Source organism: Dipodomys ordii, unplaced genomic scaffold (assembly GCF_000151885.1).
Source record: "Dipodomys ordii isolate 6190 unplaced genomic scaffold, Dord_2.0 Scaffold138, whole genome shotgun sequence".
Classification (NCBI taxonomy): domain Eukaryota; kingdom Metazoa; phylum Chordata; class Mammalia; order Rodentia; family Heteromyidae; genus Dipodomys; species Dipodomys ordii.
Genome location: NW_012267354.1, coordinates 529,011 through 546,989, shown reverse-complemented (window position 1 = coordinate 546,989; position 17,979 = coordinate 529,011). Strand labels below are relative to the sequence as shown.

Here is a 17,979-nt window from a genome sequence, read left to right as displayed (position 1 = left end):
TGTTCCTTCCGTGGGATAGGGGACTCCCTGGACCCAGGGTGGGGGACAGGTGCGCAATCGTGGCCCACCGAGTCACGGCACCCGCCCCTGGAGAAGCTGCCCGGCCGGTCCCTGCGGGCATCGACTGCCAAGCCTCCGCTCAACCAACGGCCGGACAGACAGCCAGGCCCCGCCGGGCGCTGGCCGGACACCTCACCTACCAGGGACAATCCACGCCGGACGGTTGGTTGGTTCTGCCATGAGATGAGGTCACTCCCCATCCAGTGAGCGCCATTCTCAAGGTCCCACCCCTACGCCCCCAAGCCTCCACTTTCTGGTTCCCCGCTGGCCGGGCAACCCAGCACCTCCTCTCCCAGACAGCGTCTGGCCGGCGCTGGAGTCACTGTTGCTGAGGATGTAGGTGTGTCTAGCACCGAGTGCGCTGCAGAGACAGGTGAAAGAGTGTCTGGAGAAACGGTTTTTGTTCTTTCCCCTCCCCCCACCCATAAAGGTGGGAAGTTTATTAAACAAATACAAACCAAGCTGAGCACTGGGAGGCAGGCCTATTGTACCAGCTACTTGGGAAGGTGAGGCAGGAGTTCTGAGCTATCCTGGGCAACACAGTCAGACCCCGTCTTAAAACAAAATGCACCCATACAATGGAATACCTTATAGAATAATAGAATACCTTCTAGAAATCCTCGAAGGTCGCATGAGATTACATGTGGTTTTTATTCTCAATGCTGCTCTTCCCACCCAACTTTCCATGTGTACCACCCCCTTGGCCCTGCCTCTGGCTTGGGTACCCATGTGTGTTGGGAAGTGGATCTAGTTCTTTGACGATCCAGGGCCCCCCGGTGGCTACAGGAGCATGTGGTGTCTGCCAGCTCATGTTCACAGGTGTCTGAACTGGGTATTCCCCAAGGATTGGGCTTTAAAGAATGCCAAGGTGTAGATGGAGTGGCTGTGTTGTGTCTGTTTTTGAGCCTCTGTGTTTGCCTTGTCTCCCTGAAAGGCTGGGAGGGGTTGTCTGAGACACTCAGAAGCATGCATGCTGTGTGTTAGCCCCAGTATTTACAGTAAGTTTATGTGTGCATGCGCTTTTATGAGTGTGTGTGTGTGTGTGCGTGTGCACGTGCGTGCATGCATGCATGCATGCTGTTTGGGTATAGATTTTTGGGTGGTGAATGAGAGTGGGGAGAGGAGAGTGAAGGGCCTGAGGCAAGGTGTTCTAGTCCTGGGTTTATAATTGGTTGTAAAGGAGTCAAGCTAGGTGTGATTGGGTGAATCTTCTTAGCCTGTCCTCCCTGTTTCTGACTGTGGGCTTAAGATTTGGTGGAAAGAGATGGGGTGATTGGGGGATGTTAGAGAATGGGATTGCCCAGACTTTGCTATACTCTTCCGTGTTTCCCTGCTTGGCCCTGCGCCCTGCATTTTGAGCCAGTTCTGTTTACCTCTGGCTTTGTGTTTCGGCTGTCTTCTCTGCCTCCTGTCCTAGGCCTGCCTTTGTATCCCTGCCCCAGGCTCCTCTCTTCTCTTTCTGGCTCCGGTGACTCATCTGGGATAGGCATGAAGGTTACTCAGGGAAACAAGGGCCCTGCTGTTCCCAGAGAGGTGGGGGTGGAGAGCAGCACCCAGGAATTCCTAGCCAATCTCCTGGGACTGTGGCACTGGAACCCCCTCCCACCCCCCAGGGACTAGTCATGGTTCTAGCTAGTACTCCCCACAACTCCGTCATCTCCTTCAGCTGCTGCTTATGACTATGGGGTCTCAGCTGCCTCTTACATTCCTGCCCTAGAGCATTGTGGGAGCAGCTGGAGGAGGACAAAGAGATGGGGGAGTCTCCCCCTACCACTCCTCCTTACCTCCTGGGGTGACCTGGCTTCCCTGTTAGACCCGCCTTCATCTCCAAGGCAACTGTCTTTTCCTCAGCCCTGAGCTCTTGTCAGAGGCCACCACCTTCAAGAAAGTAGGAACTGGGGGGATAGGATGTCAGGGGCAGAGCAAGGAGTGCAGGCCAAAGGATGCTTTGGACCTGATGGCAGGGGTGGTTCCTCAGGACTTCAGAGCCTTGAGAACTCAGGCACTGGCATGGGTTAGAATGGCTTTTCTTGTAGCAGGGGTGTGGGGACAGCTAGATTCCTGGGTTTATAAGGTGACAGTTGGGCTGATCTGGGATGGGGTAGGCTTCTGGGACAGCAGAAGAAACAGTGTAGGGATTTTCAAACTTAAGTGGACACAGATCACCTGGATGGTGTTAAAATGCAGATTCAGATTCAGCAGGTCTGGATGGGCCCAGGTTTCTGCATTTGTCAAAGGTACTGGTTTAGGGACCACATTGGGCCTATGGAACTTAGAGGGTGGTGGGATTAGAAGGGACTGAAACCCATGCTTCTGTGAATTTCTTGGCTTGGAAGTTGGAGGGCCAATCAATCCAGGTTTAGCTGATACTTAAGATACTTTTGCTTTTTAAAAACTAAAAGTGGGGGCTGGGAAGGTGGCTCAGTGATAGAGCGCTTGCCTTGCATGCATGAGGCCCTGGGTTCGATTCCTCAGAACCACATAAGCAGAAAAAGCTGGAAGTGGTGCTGTGGCTCAAGTGGTAGAGCACTAGCCTTGAGCTGAAGAACTGAGGGACAGCACCCAGGCCCAGAGATCAGGCCCCACGACTGACAAAAAAAATAAAAATAAAAAAATAATAAAAAACTAAAAATGAGGGTTGGAGGTGTGGAGTAGGTGGGTAGAGCGCTAGCCAGTGAGCTAGCCAGATAGTGAGTTTAAGTCCCAGTCTTGGACAAAAAGAAAAAAACTAAAATGATTTTTGTATTTATTTATAGATGACATTTTACATGACATTAGTATTACATGTTTTACCAAAACAGTACGGTCAGCCTGTCTTTTCCTTTTGTTAACTCATGTTCTAATGCAAGTATTCTAGACATGCTTACAAGTATGTGTACAAACGAGTTTGTTTATTCTTTGCTTTCAGAAGGTGGAATGCATGTTTTTAATCCTTCTGAGTCTTGTTTTCATATTCAACAGAGACATCAGGAAATCACACTAAGTTGGAGATAGTTATATTGTTACTTTCCATAGCCGCATAGAAATCTATGAACATTTTTGAAAAAAGAATTATTATACTGCTAGGTTGCTTTTCAAATACAGAATACAGAATACTACATTTCTATCAAAAAGAGACGTGGCTCCTTTTTCATCTGTTTCTACCATTCTTAGAAGTCGTAACCTTAAAAAATGTTTGTCAGGGGCTGGGAAGGTGGCTCAGTGGTAGAGTGTTTGCCTTGCATGCATGAGGCCCTGGGTTCGATTCCTCAGTACCACATAAGCAAAAAAAGAAAAACGAAAAAGCTGGAAGTGGCGCCGTGGCTCAAGTGGTAGAGCGCTAGCCTTGAGCTGAAGAGCCTAGGGACAGTGCCCAGGCTCAGAGTTCAGGCCCCATGACCGGACCCCCCCCCCAAAAAAAAAATTGTCAATCTGATTTGCATTTTTTGTTTGCTAGTCCTGGGGCTTGAACTCAAGGCCTGGCATTTGTTCCTGAGCTTTTTTGCTCAAGGCTAGACAATTTAGCCACAGCTCCAATTCATGTTCTTTTGGTGATTAATTGGAGATAAGAGTGTTGAGGATAGCTAGGTGTTGGTGGCTCACACCTGTAATCCTAGCTACTCAGGAGGCTGAGAATTGAGGATCTTGGTTCAAAGCCAGCCTGGGCAGGAGAAACTCTGTGAGACTTATCTCCAATTAAATCACAGAAAAAGCCTGAAGTGGTGATGTAGCTCTAGTGGTAAAGTGCTAGGCTTGAGTAAAAGGAGCTCAGGGACAGTACCCTAGGCCGGAGTTCAAACATCAGGACCTCCTGAAAAGAGAGGGAGAGGGAGAGGGAGGGGGGGTGAGGAGCAAGAAGAGAGAGGACAGAGTGAGAAGAGAGAAGACAGAGAGAGAAGAGCGAGAGGACAGAGAGAGAAGAGTGGAGAGAGAGAGAGAGAGTGTGTCAGTCTCCAGGAAAGCCTGGACTAGCTTTGAACTATCATCCTCAAATCTCAGCCTGCTAAGTAGCTAGGAGTACAATCATGAGTCACCAGTGCCTGAATGAATATCTATTTCTTTGACACTCTATTTCTCTCTCTCTCTCTCTCTCTCTCTCTCTCTTTTGGTGCTGATCCTAGGGCTTGAATTCAGGGCCTGGGCTCTGTCTCTGTGCTTAAGACTAGTGCTCTACCACTTGAGTCACAGTTTTACTTTTGACTTTTTTGGTAGTTAATTGGAGATAAGAGTCTCGAGGAGCCAGGTGCCCGTGGCTCACGCCTGTAATCTTAGCTACTCAGGAGGGCCTGTAATCTTAGCTACTTAGGAGGCTTAGATCTGAGGATCGAGGTTCAAAGCCAGCCAGGGCAGGAAAGTCCATGAGACTCTTATCTCCAATAAACCACTAGAAACTAGAAATGGCACTGTGGCTCAAGCGGTAGAGTGCTCGCCTTGAACTAAAGAGTGCAGGGACAGCGCCAGACCCAGAGTTCAAGCCCCACAACCGACAAAAAAAAAAAAAAAAAAGTCTCGAGGACTTAGGTTCAAATAGCGATCCTCAGATTTGAGCCTTCTTTTTTTTTTTTTTTCTTCTGTCGGTCTTGGGCGCTGTCCTTCAGCTCTTCAGCTCGAGGCGAGCGCTCTACCACTTGAGCTACAGCGCCATTTCCGGCTGGCTTTGAACCGCGATCCTCAGATCTCAGCCTCCTGAGTAGCTAGGATTACAGGCGTGAGCCACCAGCGCCCAGCTAGATTTGAGCCTTCTGAGTAGTTTAGGATTATAGCCACTGACCCCTAGTTTTGACAGTTAAAAAGAAAAAAGTTTGTTGGCAGTTAAACTGTACTTTTCCATGAAATGACTACATTCTTTGGCTGTTTCTCTGTTAGATTGTTTATATATATGTTTTCTTTTTTCAATTTGTAAAAATACTTAGTTTATTATTGTAACTATTATCCTTTTCCCCTTTTATATGTGTTGTCCACTTTCATTTGCACGTTCTTTATTTGAAGCCATTGTTTGTGGGGGTATTTTGTCATCTTTTACTGAGTAGGGGAACAGATCTTTTGGCATCTTTAATGGATCTCTACCTCAGTTTCTTCACCTATGCAATGTGGACAGTAACAGAATCTACCCTATAATGTGGCCTGTGAAGATAAAATTATAGATTCTGTTTACGGGTTTAGCCTGGTGTCTGGCACATGAAAAAGTCTAAACATAGAGCTGATGATGTTAAACAATGGCCATCTTTGACAATTTACTGTTGTTATCCCCAAAGTAGCCACCCTATCTTTTGCTGTCACTGTGACTCAGTGTCCAATTCATTCACCCTCCTACTCATTTTGTCCCCTGCAGAGATGCGACCCTTACCTCCTTAGGCCTGAGGGATCAGGAGCTATGGGGCCAAGGGCCCTCTCATTTCTACTGTTGCTGCTGCTCTTGGTGGCAACTGGAGATGCTGACATGAAGGGACATTTTGACCCTGGTGAGGACACTGAATCTTCTATCCCTAAGGGATAGAGCTTGAGGGGCGGGGATGTCAAAGAGTTGGGGATGTTGACCCATTATGCCTATGTTCATCCAGCCAAGTGCCGCTATGCCCTGGGCATGCAGGACCGGACCATTCCTGACAGTGACATCTCTGTCTCCAGCTCCTGGTCAGATTCCACAGCTGCCCGACACAGCAGGTACCTGGCATATATACCTGTGACTACCCTGGAGGGTGCCCTCAGGTCTCTGCTTGCCTTTCCAGCCCCTTTGCCCAAGCCCAGAGGCTTCTGAGAATACCCATGCAGATGAAACTCCAGCAGTCTGGTGGTGGAGGTAGGGGTGGAAGGTTTTAAATAGGAGCTGCAGAGGCAGATCTGGGACCAAATGTCCTGTAACCTCCTTTCTCCTACCAGGCTGGAGAGCAGTGATGGAGATGGGGCATGGTGCCCCGCAGGGCCTGTGTTTCCCAAGGAGGAGGAGTACCTGCAGGTGGACCTACGGCGACTACACTTGGTTGCCTTGGTGGGCACCCAGGGCCGCCATGCTGGAGGTCTGGGCAAGGAGTTCTCCCGTAGCTACCGGCTGCGTTACTCCCGGGATGGCTACCGCTGGATGGACTGGAAGGACCGCTGGGGTCAGGAGGTGAGGCTAGTAGTGGCAATGCCCAATCATACTTTTATTTGTATTTTTTAATGTTTTTGGTCTGTTGTGGGGCTTGAACTCTGGGCCTGGGTGCTGTCCCTGAGCTCTTCAGCTCAAGGCAAGTGCTCTACCACTTGAGCTACAGCACCGCTTCCTGTTTTCTGGTGGTTAATTGGAGATAAGAGTCTCATGGGCTTTCCTGCCCCGGCTGGCTTTGAACTGCAATCCTCAGCTCTCAGCCTCCTGAGTAGCTAGCCATACTTTAAACAGCACTTATATTCTGGTTGACCCTCCAGTTATAGCAGCTTCATCTCCAGGATAGATCTAGAGTAGGTCTGCTCCTCCTACTGCCACCCAGTGTTGCAAACCTGAACCCCCTCCTGGACCTTGGTGTTTAGTGAGCATCTCATACTCACCATTGACCTTAGTTCCCAACCTTCCCTCTTCCCAGCATCCTCAGCTCATGAAGTGTTATGCTCCCGTTGCCTAGTAGCTCAGCTTCTGAGCTAAGGTGATATCCTGACTTTTTTTTCCTTTCTTTTCCTTCCTCTTCCAAAGCATCAACAGTGCCAGTCTTTCTCCATAGCATTTCCTGAATCTCACTTCTTCCCACCCCATTCTACAGCCTTAGGCCAAGTGTCCATCCCTTCCCAGCTTAGATGAAAGGAGTAATCTCCAAACCTTTCTGCCTGATGTTAGATCTTGACCTTAGGCTATATGTAGTGGTCTTAGAAAATGCCAGTCCGAGCTAGGTTCTGGTAGTTTAAGATTATGATCTTAGCTACTCAGAAGGTTAAATGGTTCCAAGTCAGCCTGGGCAGGAAAGTCTGTGAGATTCTGGGCTGGGAAGGTGGCTCAGTGGTAGAGTACTTGCCTTGCAAGCATGAGGCCCTGGGTTTGATTCCTCAGCACCACATATGCAGAAAAAGCTGCAAGTGGCGCTGTGGCTCAAGTGTTAGAGCTTGAAGAGCTGAGGGACAGCCCAGGCCCAGAGTTCAGGCCCCATGACTACCACCACCACCAACAAAAAAGTCTGTGAGCCTCATCTCCAATATTCTGAAAAAGCCGAAAGTGGCACTATGGCTCTGGTGGTAGAATTGTGGCCTTGAGAGAGAGAGACTAGAAAAGAAGAAGCTCAGAAACAGTGCCCAGGCCCAGAGTTTAAGCTCCAGGACAGGCAGAAAAAAAAAAAAGAAAAGAAAAAAAGAAGAAAATGCTAGTCAGAGGTGTCACATCCAGCTTCTAGTTCTCCATTGGCACTTGACTCTACCAAAACAAAGCTAGAGCTCCTTGGCTGGGTGAGACCACTTAGCCTAGCCTGGCTTCTGGCTCTCCTTTGGCCACACTGCCTTTCTTGCTGTGCCTGGAACAAACCAGGGCTGCTTTCTGCAGTCAGAACATTCTCCAATGCTGTTCTGTGTGGTTGGTAAGCTCCTCCTCTAGGAACCCACAGGCACTCCCTGGCTCCGATTCAGTTCTCCCCCGAGATGTCACCTCTCACAGAGCCTTTTCTGACCATCTACCTCATTGTCCTCACAACTCGGCCTCTTGTTCCTCACAGCTGTTTCTCCTACTGGAGTCCTAGGTCTCTGAGGGGAGAGACTGATGTTCACCATTGAGAATGTGCCAGGCACGGAGTAGGCAGTCAGCCAACTTTAGCTGAATGGACAGAGGGAATGGGGTAGAGCAAGAGGTGGGAGATGAAGTGGGGTTCAGGGCTTTAAGGGTCTAGACTGGATCCAGCCATAATGGCAGAAGTGACATGGAGACACATGGATACAGGCAGGTAAAGAGAGAGGGAGACCTGAAACTACAGTTTGAAGACAGACCAAAGGCTCTAAGAAACACTTCAGGTTGCTGTAGACCCTTATTTTATAAATGCCTGGCTGTATAAATTCCCACAGTGCTGTGTGCTCAGTGTTCCCTTCTGGGGGGTCTTTTAGTAGGCTGAACAAACTTTGTGGACCAGTTTGACGTTAACTATGACTTAGCTAGGGTCTGAGGCCCTCTCCACTCATCTGCCCTGTTTCTTGGCCCCCAGGTGATCTCAGGGAATGAGGACCCCGGGGGAGTGGTGCTGAAGGACCTCGGGCCCCCCATGGTGGCCCGACTGGTTCGCTTCTATCCCCGGGCTGACCGAGTCATGAGTGTCTGCCTGCGGGTGGAGCTCTATGGCTGCCTCTGGAGGGGTGAGTAGTGAAGTTCCCTTAAGAATCATTTTGGATGGGGCTGGGAAGGTGGCTCAGTGGTAGAGCGCTTGCCTTGCATGATCAAGGTCCTGGGTTCGTTTCCTGAGCACCACATAAGCAAAAAGAAAAAAGCCAGAAGTGGCGCTGTGACTCAAGTGGTAGAGCGCTAGCCTTGAGCTGAAGAGCTGAGGGACAGCACCCAGGCCCAGAGTTCAGGCCCCACGACCAGACCCCCCCCCCCAAAAAAAAAGAATCCATTTTGGTTCTAGGGCTTGGGGAATATGAAGAGGGTCGTCCAGTACCCTTTCCTGAGGAAGGGACTGACAGTGTCATTTCTTCTCCCATGCCTATAGGCCAGTGAAGGGACACAAGAACGGGGCTAAAATCTACCCAGGCCCAGGGCGAGAGTAGGGAGTAAAAGCTCCTGTCTCTAACTCTCCTCTTCCTTCCCTGACAGATGGACTCCTGTCTTACACAGCCCCTGTGGGGCAGACTATGTACTTATCTGAGGCTGTGTACCTCAATGACTCCACCTACGATGGATACACCGTGGGCGGGTGAGAGGAAAGAGGCTGGGAAGGACATGGCGCCTGGGAGGGAGGCCAGAGTGTGAGCGGGAGGTTGGAGGGTGGTGTCTAGATGAGTAGTCTTGGCTGTGAAATGGAGGAACTAGGGTGAGGGATCAGGAGGTGGAGCCTTAGGGGGCATGGTCAAGAATAAAGTGGCAGTAATCCACAGGACCACTATCTCCAGAGAATGTTTTGAGTGAATTAGAGGCACCCCCTGGCTATTGGAAATTGGCACGATAAACATGCACAGCATAGATTAAATAGTGTGCCTTAAAGGTGTGCAGCATGTGGCCTGCAAAGTACCTGTGATAGTCCTAGAGGTAGTATAGAGAACAGAATGAAAAGGATCTCGGAATGTGGATGAGTGGTAGAGTGCTTGCCCTGCATGCATGAAGCCCTGGGTTTATTTCCTCAGTATCACATAAACAGAAAAAGCTGGAAGTGGCACTGTGGCTTAAGTGGTAGAGTGCTAGCCTTGCACAAAAGAAGCTCAGGGACAGTGCCCAAGCCCTGAGTTCAAGCCCCAGGACTGAGGGGAAAAGAAAAGAAAGAGAAAAGGGAACTAATGGGGTTGGGATGGGTTGAGGAAATAGGCCAGCCAGATTATTGAAGGGAGATGTCCAGTGCATCTGGACAGTTGATACCTTCTCTTTCAACCTCCATTTCCTCTTCTTGGTCCCCTCCTCTCCAGGTTGCAGTATGGTGGTCTGGGCCAGCTAGCAGATGGTGTGGTGGGGCTGGATGACTTTCGGCAGAGCCAGGAGCTGAGAGTCTGGCCAGGCTATGACTATGTGGGATGGAGCAACCACAGTTTCCCCAGTGGCTATGTGGAGATGGAGTTTGAGTTTGACCAACTGAGGGTCTTCCAGGCCATGCAGGTGAGCGCAGCCCTCAGGGATGGCCCTAGTGAAGGGTAAAGTGCCACCAGGGTTCTTTGGGGGCTCTCCTGGCCTTGACCCTCTGTCTTCCTCCTGTCCCCCTAGGTCCACTGTAACAATATGCACACACTGGGAGCTCGCCTGCCAGGCGGGGTGGAATGTCGATTCAAGCGAAGCCCTGCTATGGCCTGGGAGGGGGAACCCATGCGCCATGCCCTGGGGGGCAGCCTAGGGGACCCCCGAGCCCGGGCTATCTCAGTACCTCTGGGCGGCCGTGTGGGTCGCTTCCTGCAATGCCGCTTCCTCTTTGCGGGGCCTTGGCTGCTCTTCAGTGAAATCTCCTTCATCTCTGGTAAGTCTCTGGAGTCAGCCCCCAGAGTTGCCAACCAGTTTAAGCATTGACCCTGAGGTGCCTGGCATCATTCTTACCTATCAGCTATAAGACTTCTCAGCCAGGAGCAGAATAATCAGAGCCCTTTTTCTTCTTGTTTCCTCTCTCTCTCTCCCCCCCACTATTGTTTTTGTCATGTGTCTTGAACGCAGGGCCTAGTTGCTGTGTCCCTGAGCTCTTTTGCACAAGGCTAGCACTCTATCACTTTGAGCCACAGTGCCACTTCTTGTGGTTAATTAGAGATTAAGAATCTCACAGATTTTCCTGCCCAGGCTGACTTTGAACTGTGATCCTCAGATCTCAGCCTCCTGACTAGCTAGGATTATCAGCATGAGCCACCAGTGCCCAGTTTGTTCTGTCTTTAGGAGCTCTTTGTTCGTGACTGACCCTTACCCAGAGGACAGTACTGATTGTTAATAGTAGAAGGCTCAGTGGAGAAGTCAGCTTTTCTCTAAGCCTTCTGATAGCCAGCACTCTTATTCTGGGCTCTGTCCTGAAGCCCTCCAATTGCCCACTGCCAGGGACTTCCCACCGCTTGCTCCGACTAGTTGGTGCCTGACTGGTCAGTGGTTGCCAATATTGAGTGTCACCCCTCCTCCTCCACTCCCTAGATCTCAAGCACACACATGCTTCTTTGAGTCTCTTCCTCTGACTCCCTCCTCTCTTCCTTTTCCTTCTCCCCAGATGTGGTGAATGACTCCTCTCCAGTTCTGGGGGGCACCTTCCCGCCGGCTCCCTGGTGGCCACCTGGCCCACCTCCCACCAACTTCAGCAGCATTGGTGAGCAGCCTCTCCCACATCCTCCCTGGCCTCCCCTTGGGTGGGATTGGAATCCTCCTGTGGTGCTGACTCCTCTCTTCTGCCAGAGCTAGAGCCCCGGGGCCAGCAGCCTGTGGCCAAGGCAGAGGGGAGTCCGACTGCCATCCTCATCGGCTGCCTGGTGGCCATTATCCTGCTGTTGCTCCTCATCATTGCTCTCATGCTGTGGCGGCTGCACTGGCGCAGGCTCCTTAGCAAGGTGCGTGGAGCGCAGGAGGGGTGTGGAGAGGGGGCTGCATAAGTCAGCGTGTTGGCAGAGTTGGAAGCATGATCTGACATAGAGACCACTGTGAAGAATGTGAACAGGAAGTTTGGGACTCACAGGAATGGGTCAGTCCCCTACTCTTGGCCCTGTTGGGATAAGGGGAGGTTGCAGTTACCAGGCCTGGAAGGAGTCTAGAGTGAGCCCCTTGAGAGGGACAATGAACTCTGGTATAGGCTGCAAACTGCTTCTGACCTCACTAACTGCCCCTGGGGTTCTCTGGCCAACCCCAATCAGCTTATTCAGGCAGAAGCGGGTAGAAAGTAAGAGTGAGAGGGGCAAATGGATGTGTGAACTCCCCAAGCCCATGTGTGTGTGTGTGTGTGTGTGTGTGTGTGTGTGTGTGTGTGTATGCCTGCTGGTTCTGGGACTTGAACTCAGGGCCTAGGTCCTTGAGCCTTTTCATTTAAGGCTAGTTCTCTAGTCCTAGAGCCAAAGCTTCACTTCTGTCTTTTTTGCTGGTTAATTGGAGATAAGAATCTCACAGACTTTTACTTGACTGGACTGGCTTTGAACTGCAGTCCTCAGATCTCAGCCTCCTAAGTAGCTAGGGTTTACAAACATGAGCCACTGGTCCTCAGTTTAAGTTTGATCCTATGTCTGAAAGTAAAATGGAGCCTGCAGGAGCCCAGCCAGAGGTTTTTGCTGGGAACTAAAGGAGATAACTCAGATGCTATGCTTACAAAGCACCAGGAAGCGTGTGCTATGCAGTGGCCTCACTTAACATGGCCTTTTCCAATATCAAGGCCGAACGTCGGGTATTGGAAGAAGAGTTGACAGTTCACCTGTCTGTTCCTGGGGATACCATCCTCATCAACAATCGCCCAGGTCCTCGAGAGCCACCGCCTTACCAGGAACCCCGGCCTCGTGGGAATCCACCCCACTCTGCTCCCTGTGTTCCCAATAGCTCTGGTAAGGACTGCCTTCATTCAGTGCCACCTCTGTTCTATTTTTCTTCTTTCCTCTCCTCCTTTCCTCTTCTCTTCTTTTCCTGTCTATGCCTTTCTTTGCATACAAGCTATCTCAAAATTCCTACCTATTGTCTATAATTCCCTCCGGCCTCATCGGTCTCTGTGTCACATACAAGTTTTTCCATCTTCTTTGTTGTGTCTTTTCATTGTATGTGCCTAGCCTCTCTTATTTTTTCTTACACTCATATTTGTTCCTTGTATCAATTCATCTACCCATCCATTTTATCTATATTTATACATCCACTCATATATATTCATCCATTTATCTGCCTCCATCCATGCATCCAACCACCTATCCATCTATTTATAGTCATATATCCATTTGTCCCTCCATCATCCATTCACTCAATCATCTGTTTATCATCCATCATCATCTCCTTGTCCATCTGCCATCCATCCATGGGTCCATCTACCCAGGCATGCATCCATCCACTGTCCATTCAGCTATTCATCACTCTCCAGGTCCTTGTTTTATTCTGTTCTGTCTCTTAGGATATTCATCCCAGTGAACCCTAGTCTTGCTCTATTCCAGGTCTCCCTGTCTGTCTAGCCTTGAGTCTCATCCCTTCCCCGTGTCTCCCCCTCCTTCTCCCGACAGCGTTGCTGCTCTCCAATCCGGCCTACCGCCTCCTTCTGGCCACTTACGCCCGTCCCCCTCGAGGCCCGGGCCCCCCCACACCCGCCTGGGCCAAACCCACCAACACCCAGGGTAAGCCCCTCTGCCCCTGGGCTCCACCAGGCTCCCCATACCTTAACTGGGGCAGGGAAAAGCCCTCACACCTTGCACTCCCTCTTCCCCACTGTGGCCTCTCCTGCTCTCCTGAGCGCTCCAGCTGGCAGCTTTCATCCCTGTAGCTCAGCTTTGCTGCTCCTTGCTCCTTTTGATGGCCTCCCCTTTGAACCTAGAAGTAGAAGGCTATTGGTCTCAGCGCTGTCCCCTCCTCCTCTCCTATCTGCCTCCCCAGCTCTCCAGGGCTGTGGTGTCCTAGGCTATCTCATAAACCCCCTTTATTCTCCCCTCTCTCTAGAGCTGCGAGGAGGAGGGCCTCACCCTGGGCGCTTGCCCTCTCCCCCCATGTGTCCTCTCTCTGCAGTTCCAGAGGTGAAGGCTCATGCCCTGCCCCTCCTGTCTTCTCCTCCTCCCCTCCATGTTGCCTTCTCATTGTGGCCTCTTCCCCAGGGCCAAGAGGGAACCGCTCTGATTCCTTCCTGTCTATGGATGCCTTATTGTGGGGCTGTGGAGAACTGTTGCCCTCTCCCTTCTCTGTGTGCCCTTGTCTTTGTCTTTGAGCTTGGTGTGTTGGGTTGGGAGCGTTGGGGAACCATGGCAGGGAGGGGCCAGGGGCTCCTCTTTCATCCAGAGAGCAGATAAAGGGAGTAGACGGAGCTGGTGGTGAGAGGGGCAAGGGGTTAGGAAATGGAGGAGAATGGCTAGGTAGGACCATGCTTCCAGTGGTGGGTAGAGGAATTCCTCTGCCAACCCAGACTTCCTTATGATCTCTTGGTCTGTGTTGGGAGATCCTCACACAGTAAGAACTGATGACAGTAAGAATTGATGACAGCTTTTGCTTAATCATTTGTACTGCTTAAAAACTTTCTCTGGAGTAGTTAACTTGCATCTGGTTCAAGGCTAGTGGCTAGAGCACCAGAGAAGATTCAGGATGGACCTGATACCTCCCCTAACTGGGAGACACAGGTCCTCAGAGAGGCTGGGCTATGGTGATTGTGGCTGTCAGGTGCCGTACTTGATCCCTTGTCCTATCTTTTTCCCCCTCACCTCTCCAGCCTGCAATGGGGACTACATGGAGCCTGAGAAGCCAGGTGCCCCGCTTCTGCCCCCACCTCCCCAGAACAGTGTCCCCCATTATGCCGAGGCTGACATTGTCACCCTGCAGGGCGTCACTGGGGGCAACACCTATGCTGTGCCTGCACTACCCCCAGGGGCAGTGGGGGATGGGCCCCCTAGAGTGGATTTCCCTCGATCGAGGCTCCGGTTCAAGGAGAAGCTTGGCGAGGGCCAATTTGGAGAGGTAAGAAAGACATCTGACCACCAATAACACCTGACCCAACTGCCACCACGCTTGCATGTCCCCTGGTCTCTTGGCCATCGGATCATGTTAGTCTATTGGACCCAGTGATCTGGATGAACCTTGTGGCTTTCATCCTCCAGGTGCACCTCTGTGAGGTAGAGAATCCTCAAGACCTGGTCAGTCTTGACTTTCCCATCAGTGTGCGCAAGGGGCAGCCCTTGCTGGTAGCTGTCAAGATCTTACGGCCAGATGCCACCAAGAATGCCAGGTGAGGACATCTGGAAGGGAAGCCTTGAAGCCTGGGCATCAAGGCAGAGAGAACTATGACAGTACCCAGCAGAGGGCATGTGCTGGGGTTATGTGAGCAGGAGGAAAGGCATGGCTGCTCCCTCAGCATTTCCCTCACCTTCTCCCTGCTTCTCCAGGAATGATTTCTTGAAGGAAGTGAAGATCATGTCAAGGCTGAAGGACCCCAACATCATTCGGCTCCTGGGTGTGTGTGTGCAGGACGACCCTCTCTGCATGATCACCGATTACATGGAGAATGGAGACCTGAACCAGTTCCTCAGCGCCCACCAGTTGGAGGACAAGATAGCTGAGGAGGCCCCTGGGGATGGGGAGGCTACCCAAGGACCCACCATCAGGTACCGACTTGTGCAGGGAGGTTTTCCTGGAGAGCTACCCTCTCTCCCTTTACTCCAGACTGGAGGAAAAAGAGAGCATGAGGTCAGGAGGCAGATAGAAGTCCCGGGAGGGATCCGGGATGGGGACCAGGGAATATGGTAATTCTAGAACTTGGCCACACAGACTGAGATGGCTCAGTGGAGGGGAGGGAGGGACTCGAACACTGCTGTGAATCACAACCGCCCTCCCGCACCCTCACCACCTGAGCCTAGATGTGGCAGCCTAACCTCAGAGCCTTATGGCTGGGTGGCCCAGATGGGGGTTGAGTGGGATCTTGCCCCTGGCCTCATGTGGGCATTAACACTTCTTCACACCAGAAGCCTGGGGTCTGCTTCCTTTCCTGCACAGGAATGTGTGGAGTTGGGAGTTCTCTGGGTCTGAATCCTGGTAACCCATCTGTCCTTGGCTCCCTAACCAGCTACCTGATGTTACTGCATGTGGCAGCCCAGATTGCCTCAGGCATGCGCTACCTGGCCACACTCAACTTTGTCCATCGAGACCTTGCCACTCGGAACTGCTTGGTTGGGGAAAATTTCACTATCAAAATTGCCGACTTTGGCATGAGCCGGAACCTCTATGCTGGAGATTATTACCGAGTGCAGGGCCGGGCGGTGCTACCCATCCGGTGGATGGCGTGGGAGTGCATTCTCATGGTGAGTAGTTGGAGGAGAGGCAGGCAGAGGCAGAACTGTAGAGGACAACAGCAGCAGCCACTCAGCGCTGGGGCTTCGCTAGTCACCTGCCTTCTCTGGCTGCTGTCTCCTAGTCTGTAAAATGGGGATCCCTCTGGCACAAGGGACCCAAGAAAGAGAGATCTTGTGATGGGGAAAGGGCCCAGGAGCCAAGAATGGGGACAGGGTGTCAGGGAAGAGGAGAGAGGAAGCTGGAGATAGGGCTGGGGGAAAACAGAGAATCAGGACCAGAAAATGGAGGGCAAGTGGAAAGGAAAGATGGGGAGGAGGAGAAGAGCACCAGAGCATAAGGAAAGGGGGCAGGAAGGACGGAGAGGCCTGTATGGTAAGGTAGGCCATCTAAGGAGAGTGGAAGCCAAGGGGGAGAAGGAGTCAGGCTGGGTGGGTGTGGGGCTTCTCTATAGCTACATTGCCTGAGGTCCTTTTCTGCCTTCTCTATGTGCCAGGGCAAGTTCACCACGGCGAGTGATGTGTGGGCCTTTGGGGTAACTCTGTGGGAGGTGCTGATGCTCTGTAGGGCCCAGCCCTTTGGGCAACTCACCGACGAACAAGTCATCGAGAATGCAGGGGAGTTCTTCCGGGACCAGGGCCGGCAGGTCAGAGCAGAGGCCGGGGGGAGGTGGGGTGGGGGCGTGAGGGGTGGAGCATGGGGTGTGGAGACTAAAGAACACCTGTTGCTCTCTCTGCGCCATGCAACTTGCTGCAGGTGTACCTGTCCCGGCCACCTGCCTGCCCGCAGGGCCTGTATGAGCTGATGCTTCAGTGCTGGAGCCGGGAACCTGAGCAGCGGCCGCCCTTTTCCCAGCTACATCGGTTTCTGGCAGAAGATGCACTCAACACAGTGTGAATCATGCCATCCTGCTGACCCACCCTTGGGAAGCCATGACACGAAAACAAGAGAAGCCTATGCCCACCCCACCCACCCCCTTTCCTGACTGCCCATCTCCCCAAGAGGCAGCATGACTGTGGGTGGGCTGGGCCTACCCAAGGAGTTTTCACCGGACCTGGCACTCACTTCCCTTTCCCGTCCCTCTTCTCCTCTGCCCCTGCCGCCCACCCAGCTGGCCCTGTGGATGGGACCGTCTCTGACTTCTACCAGCCATCCTTTGGGAAAAGGTGGGGCAATGCAGGGCAGACACTGGACCTGGCTCACTGGAGCACCTGGGCCTCACTGGATAACACTGGTTCCTAGGGGGAGGTGGCTGTACCCCCAGCTTCTCTCTTCCTGTCACACACTGGACTCTGCTGGCTGAGAACTTGAGGGGTGAGGACGACAAAAAAGGGCCCCTGGAATTGTTCTCAGCGTTGGCCTCCTTCTCCTCCTCCAATGTCCCCTCAGACACTGGACCTGGAAGAGGGGCAGGGTGGCCCCTGCCCTGATCCTCGTCCTTTCTTCCCACCTGCCATGCTGTAGCTAGGCCTTCTCTAAGCCTGTATGTTTCTGTGGAGTAAATACTGGGGATTAGGGGAGAAGAGAGAGCAAGGGGCTGTGGCCTGGGGGTTGGACTTCTCTATTGTAGCTACCACATTGGTTTTTTTCTATAATCACCTGGGGTTTGTACATTTTTGGGGGGGAAGAGACAGATTTTTACACTAATATATGGACCTAGCTTGAGGCAATTTTAATCCCCTGCACTAGGCAGGTAATAATAAAGGTTGAGTTTTCCACAGTTGTGAGTTTCTTGGGGTTTGGTAAAATCTGCCTTCTCCACTTCTCTCTCAACCCATTTCCTTTCTTCCTTCTCTTTTTCCTCTCTGTCTTCAGTCCTACACTTTAACTGTCCAGCACAGTGGTCTATTTGCCTATGATCCAGGCCCTTTGTGATAATGAGTCATCAGGAACTCAGGGAACTTACGTGCACCCAGGGCTCTGCAGGAGCTCTGAAGGGAACTCCTCAGCTCGGGGATTCCAAGGGTGTGTCTGACCCTTAGGGGTCTGGTGAAATCTGTTTACTATTCAGAATTATGTTTTAAAACACAGAAAATATGAAGGATTAACAACTGGAGATAACAATCTCATTGGCTTTTCTTTCTGGGCTGGCTTTGAACCATGATCCTCATATCTTAGCCTTCTACTTAGCTTGGATTATAGGCCTGAACCACTGGCTCCTAGCCCTGTAATTCCTTTATATTGCTTAAATTCTAGAAGTCCCTTTGGGCCTGGGAGGCCCAGGTGGAGACCCTTGGATTAGTCCCAGCAAGCATGCAAGGATGAGTCACTGCTAAGAAAGCATTTAACAAGTTTGAACTAGATTGGGAAGAAGAAAAAAAATCAGTTGCAGGTATTGGGCCAGGCAGACCTGTCTTAATGGCAGTTTAGGTGGAAAACAGTCCCTTGGGAGGTTT

General features: G+C 51.5%; 1 protein-coding gene across 5 annotated transcripts in view; it reads left to right on the top strand.

Moving 5' to 3' along the window:
• Positions 1-17,303, top strand: part of Ddr1 (discoidin domain receptor tyrosine kinase 1) — an 18,998-nt gene extending 1,695 nt beyond the window's left edge. The window contains exons 1-18 of one of the 5 annotated variants that reach the window (XM_013031186.1): positions 315-433; positions 5,372-5,501; positions 5,601-5,703; positions 5,920-6,148; positions 8,190-8,337; positions 8,795-8,894; positions 9,598-9,784; positions 9,890-10,136; positions 10,860-10,955; positions 11,042-11,193; positions 12,003-12,168; positions 12,826-12,936; positions 14,013-14,257; positions 14,398-14,525; positions 14,683-14,901; positions 15,360-15,594; positions 16,080-16,229; positions 16,340-17,303. In XM_013031186.1, the coding sequence (XP_012886640.1) occupies positions 5,414-5,501; positions 5,601-5,703; positions 5,920-6,148; positions 8,190-8,337; positions 8,795-8,894; positions 9,598-9,784; positions 9,890-10,136; positions 10,860-10,955; positions 11,042-11,193; positions 12,003-12,168; positions 12,826-12,936; positions 14,013-14,257; positions 14,398-14,525; positions 14,683-14,901; positions 15,360-15,594; positions 16,080-16,229; positions 16,340-16,480 (2,745 nt within the window). In that variant the 5' untranslated portion in view covers positions 315-433; positions 5,372-5,413 and the 3' untranslated portion in view covers positions 16,481-17,303. Of the gene's footprint in view, positions 1-314; positions 434-961; positions 1,059-5,371; positions 5,502-5,600; positions 5,704-5,919; positions 6,149-8,189; positions 8,338-8,794; positions 8,895-9,597; positions 9,785-9,889; positions 10,137-10,859; positions 10,956-11,041; positions 11,194-12,002; positions 12,169-12,825; positions 12,937-14,012; positions 14,258-14,397; positions 14,526-14,682; positions 14,902-15,359; positions 15,595-16,079; positions 16,230-16,339 lie in introns of those variants that run through there. The other 4 variants (XM_013031188.1, XM_013031189.1, XM_013031190.1 and 1 more) reach the window with 4 other exon arrangements.
• Positions 17,304-17,979: the final 676 nt, after the last annotated feature.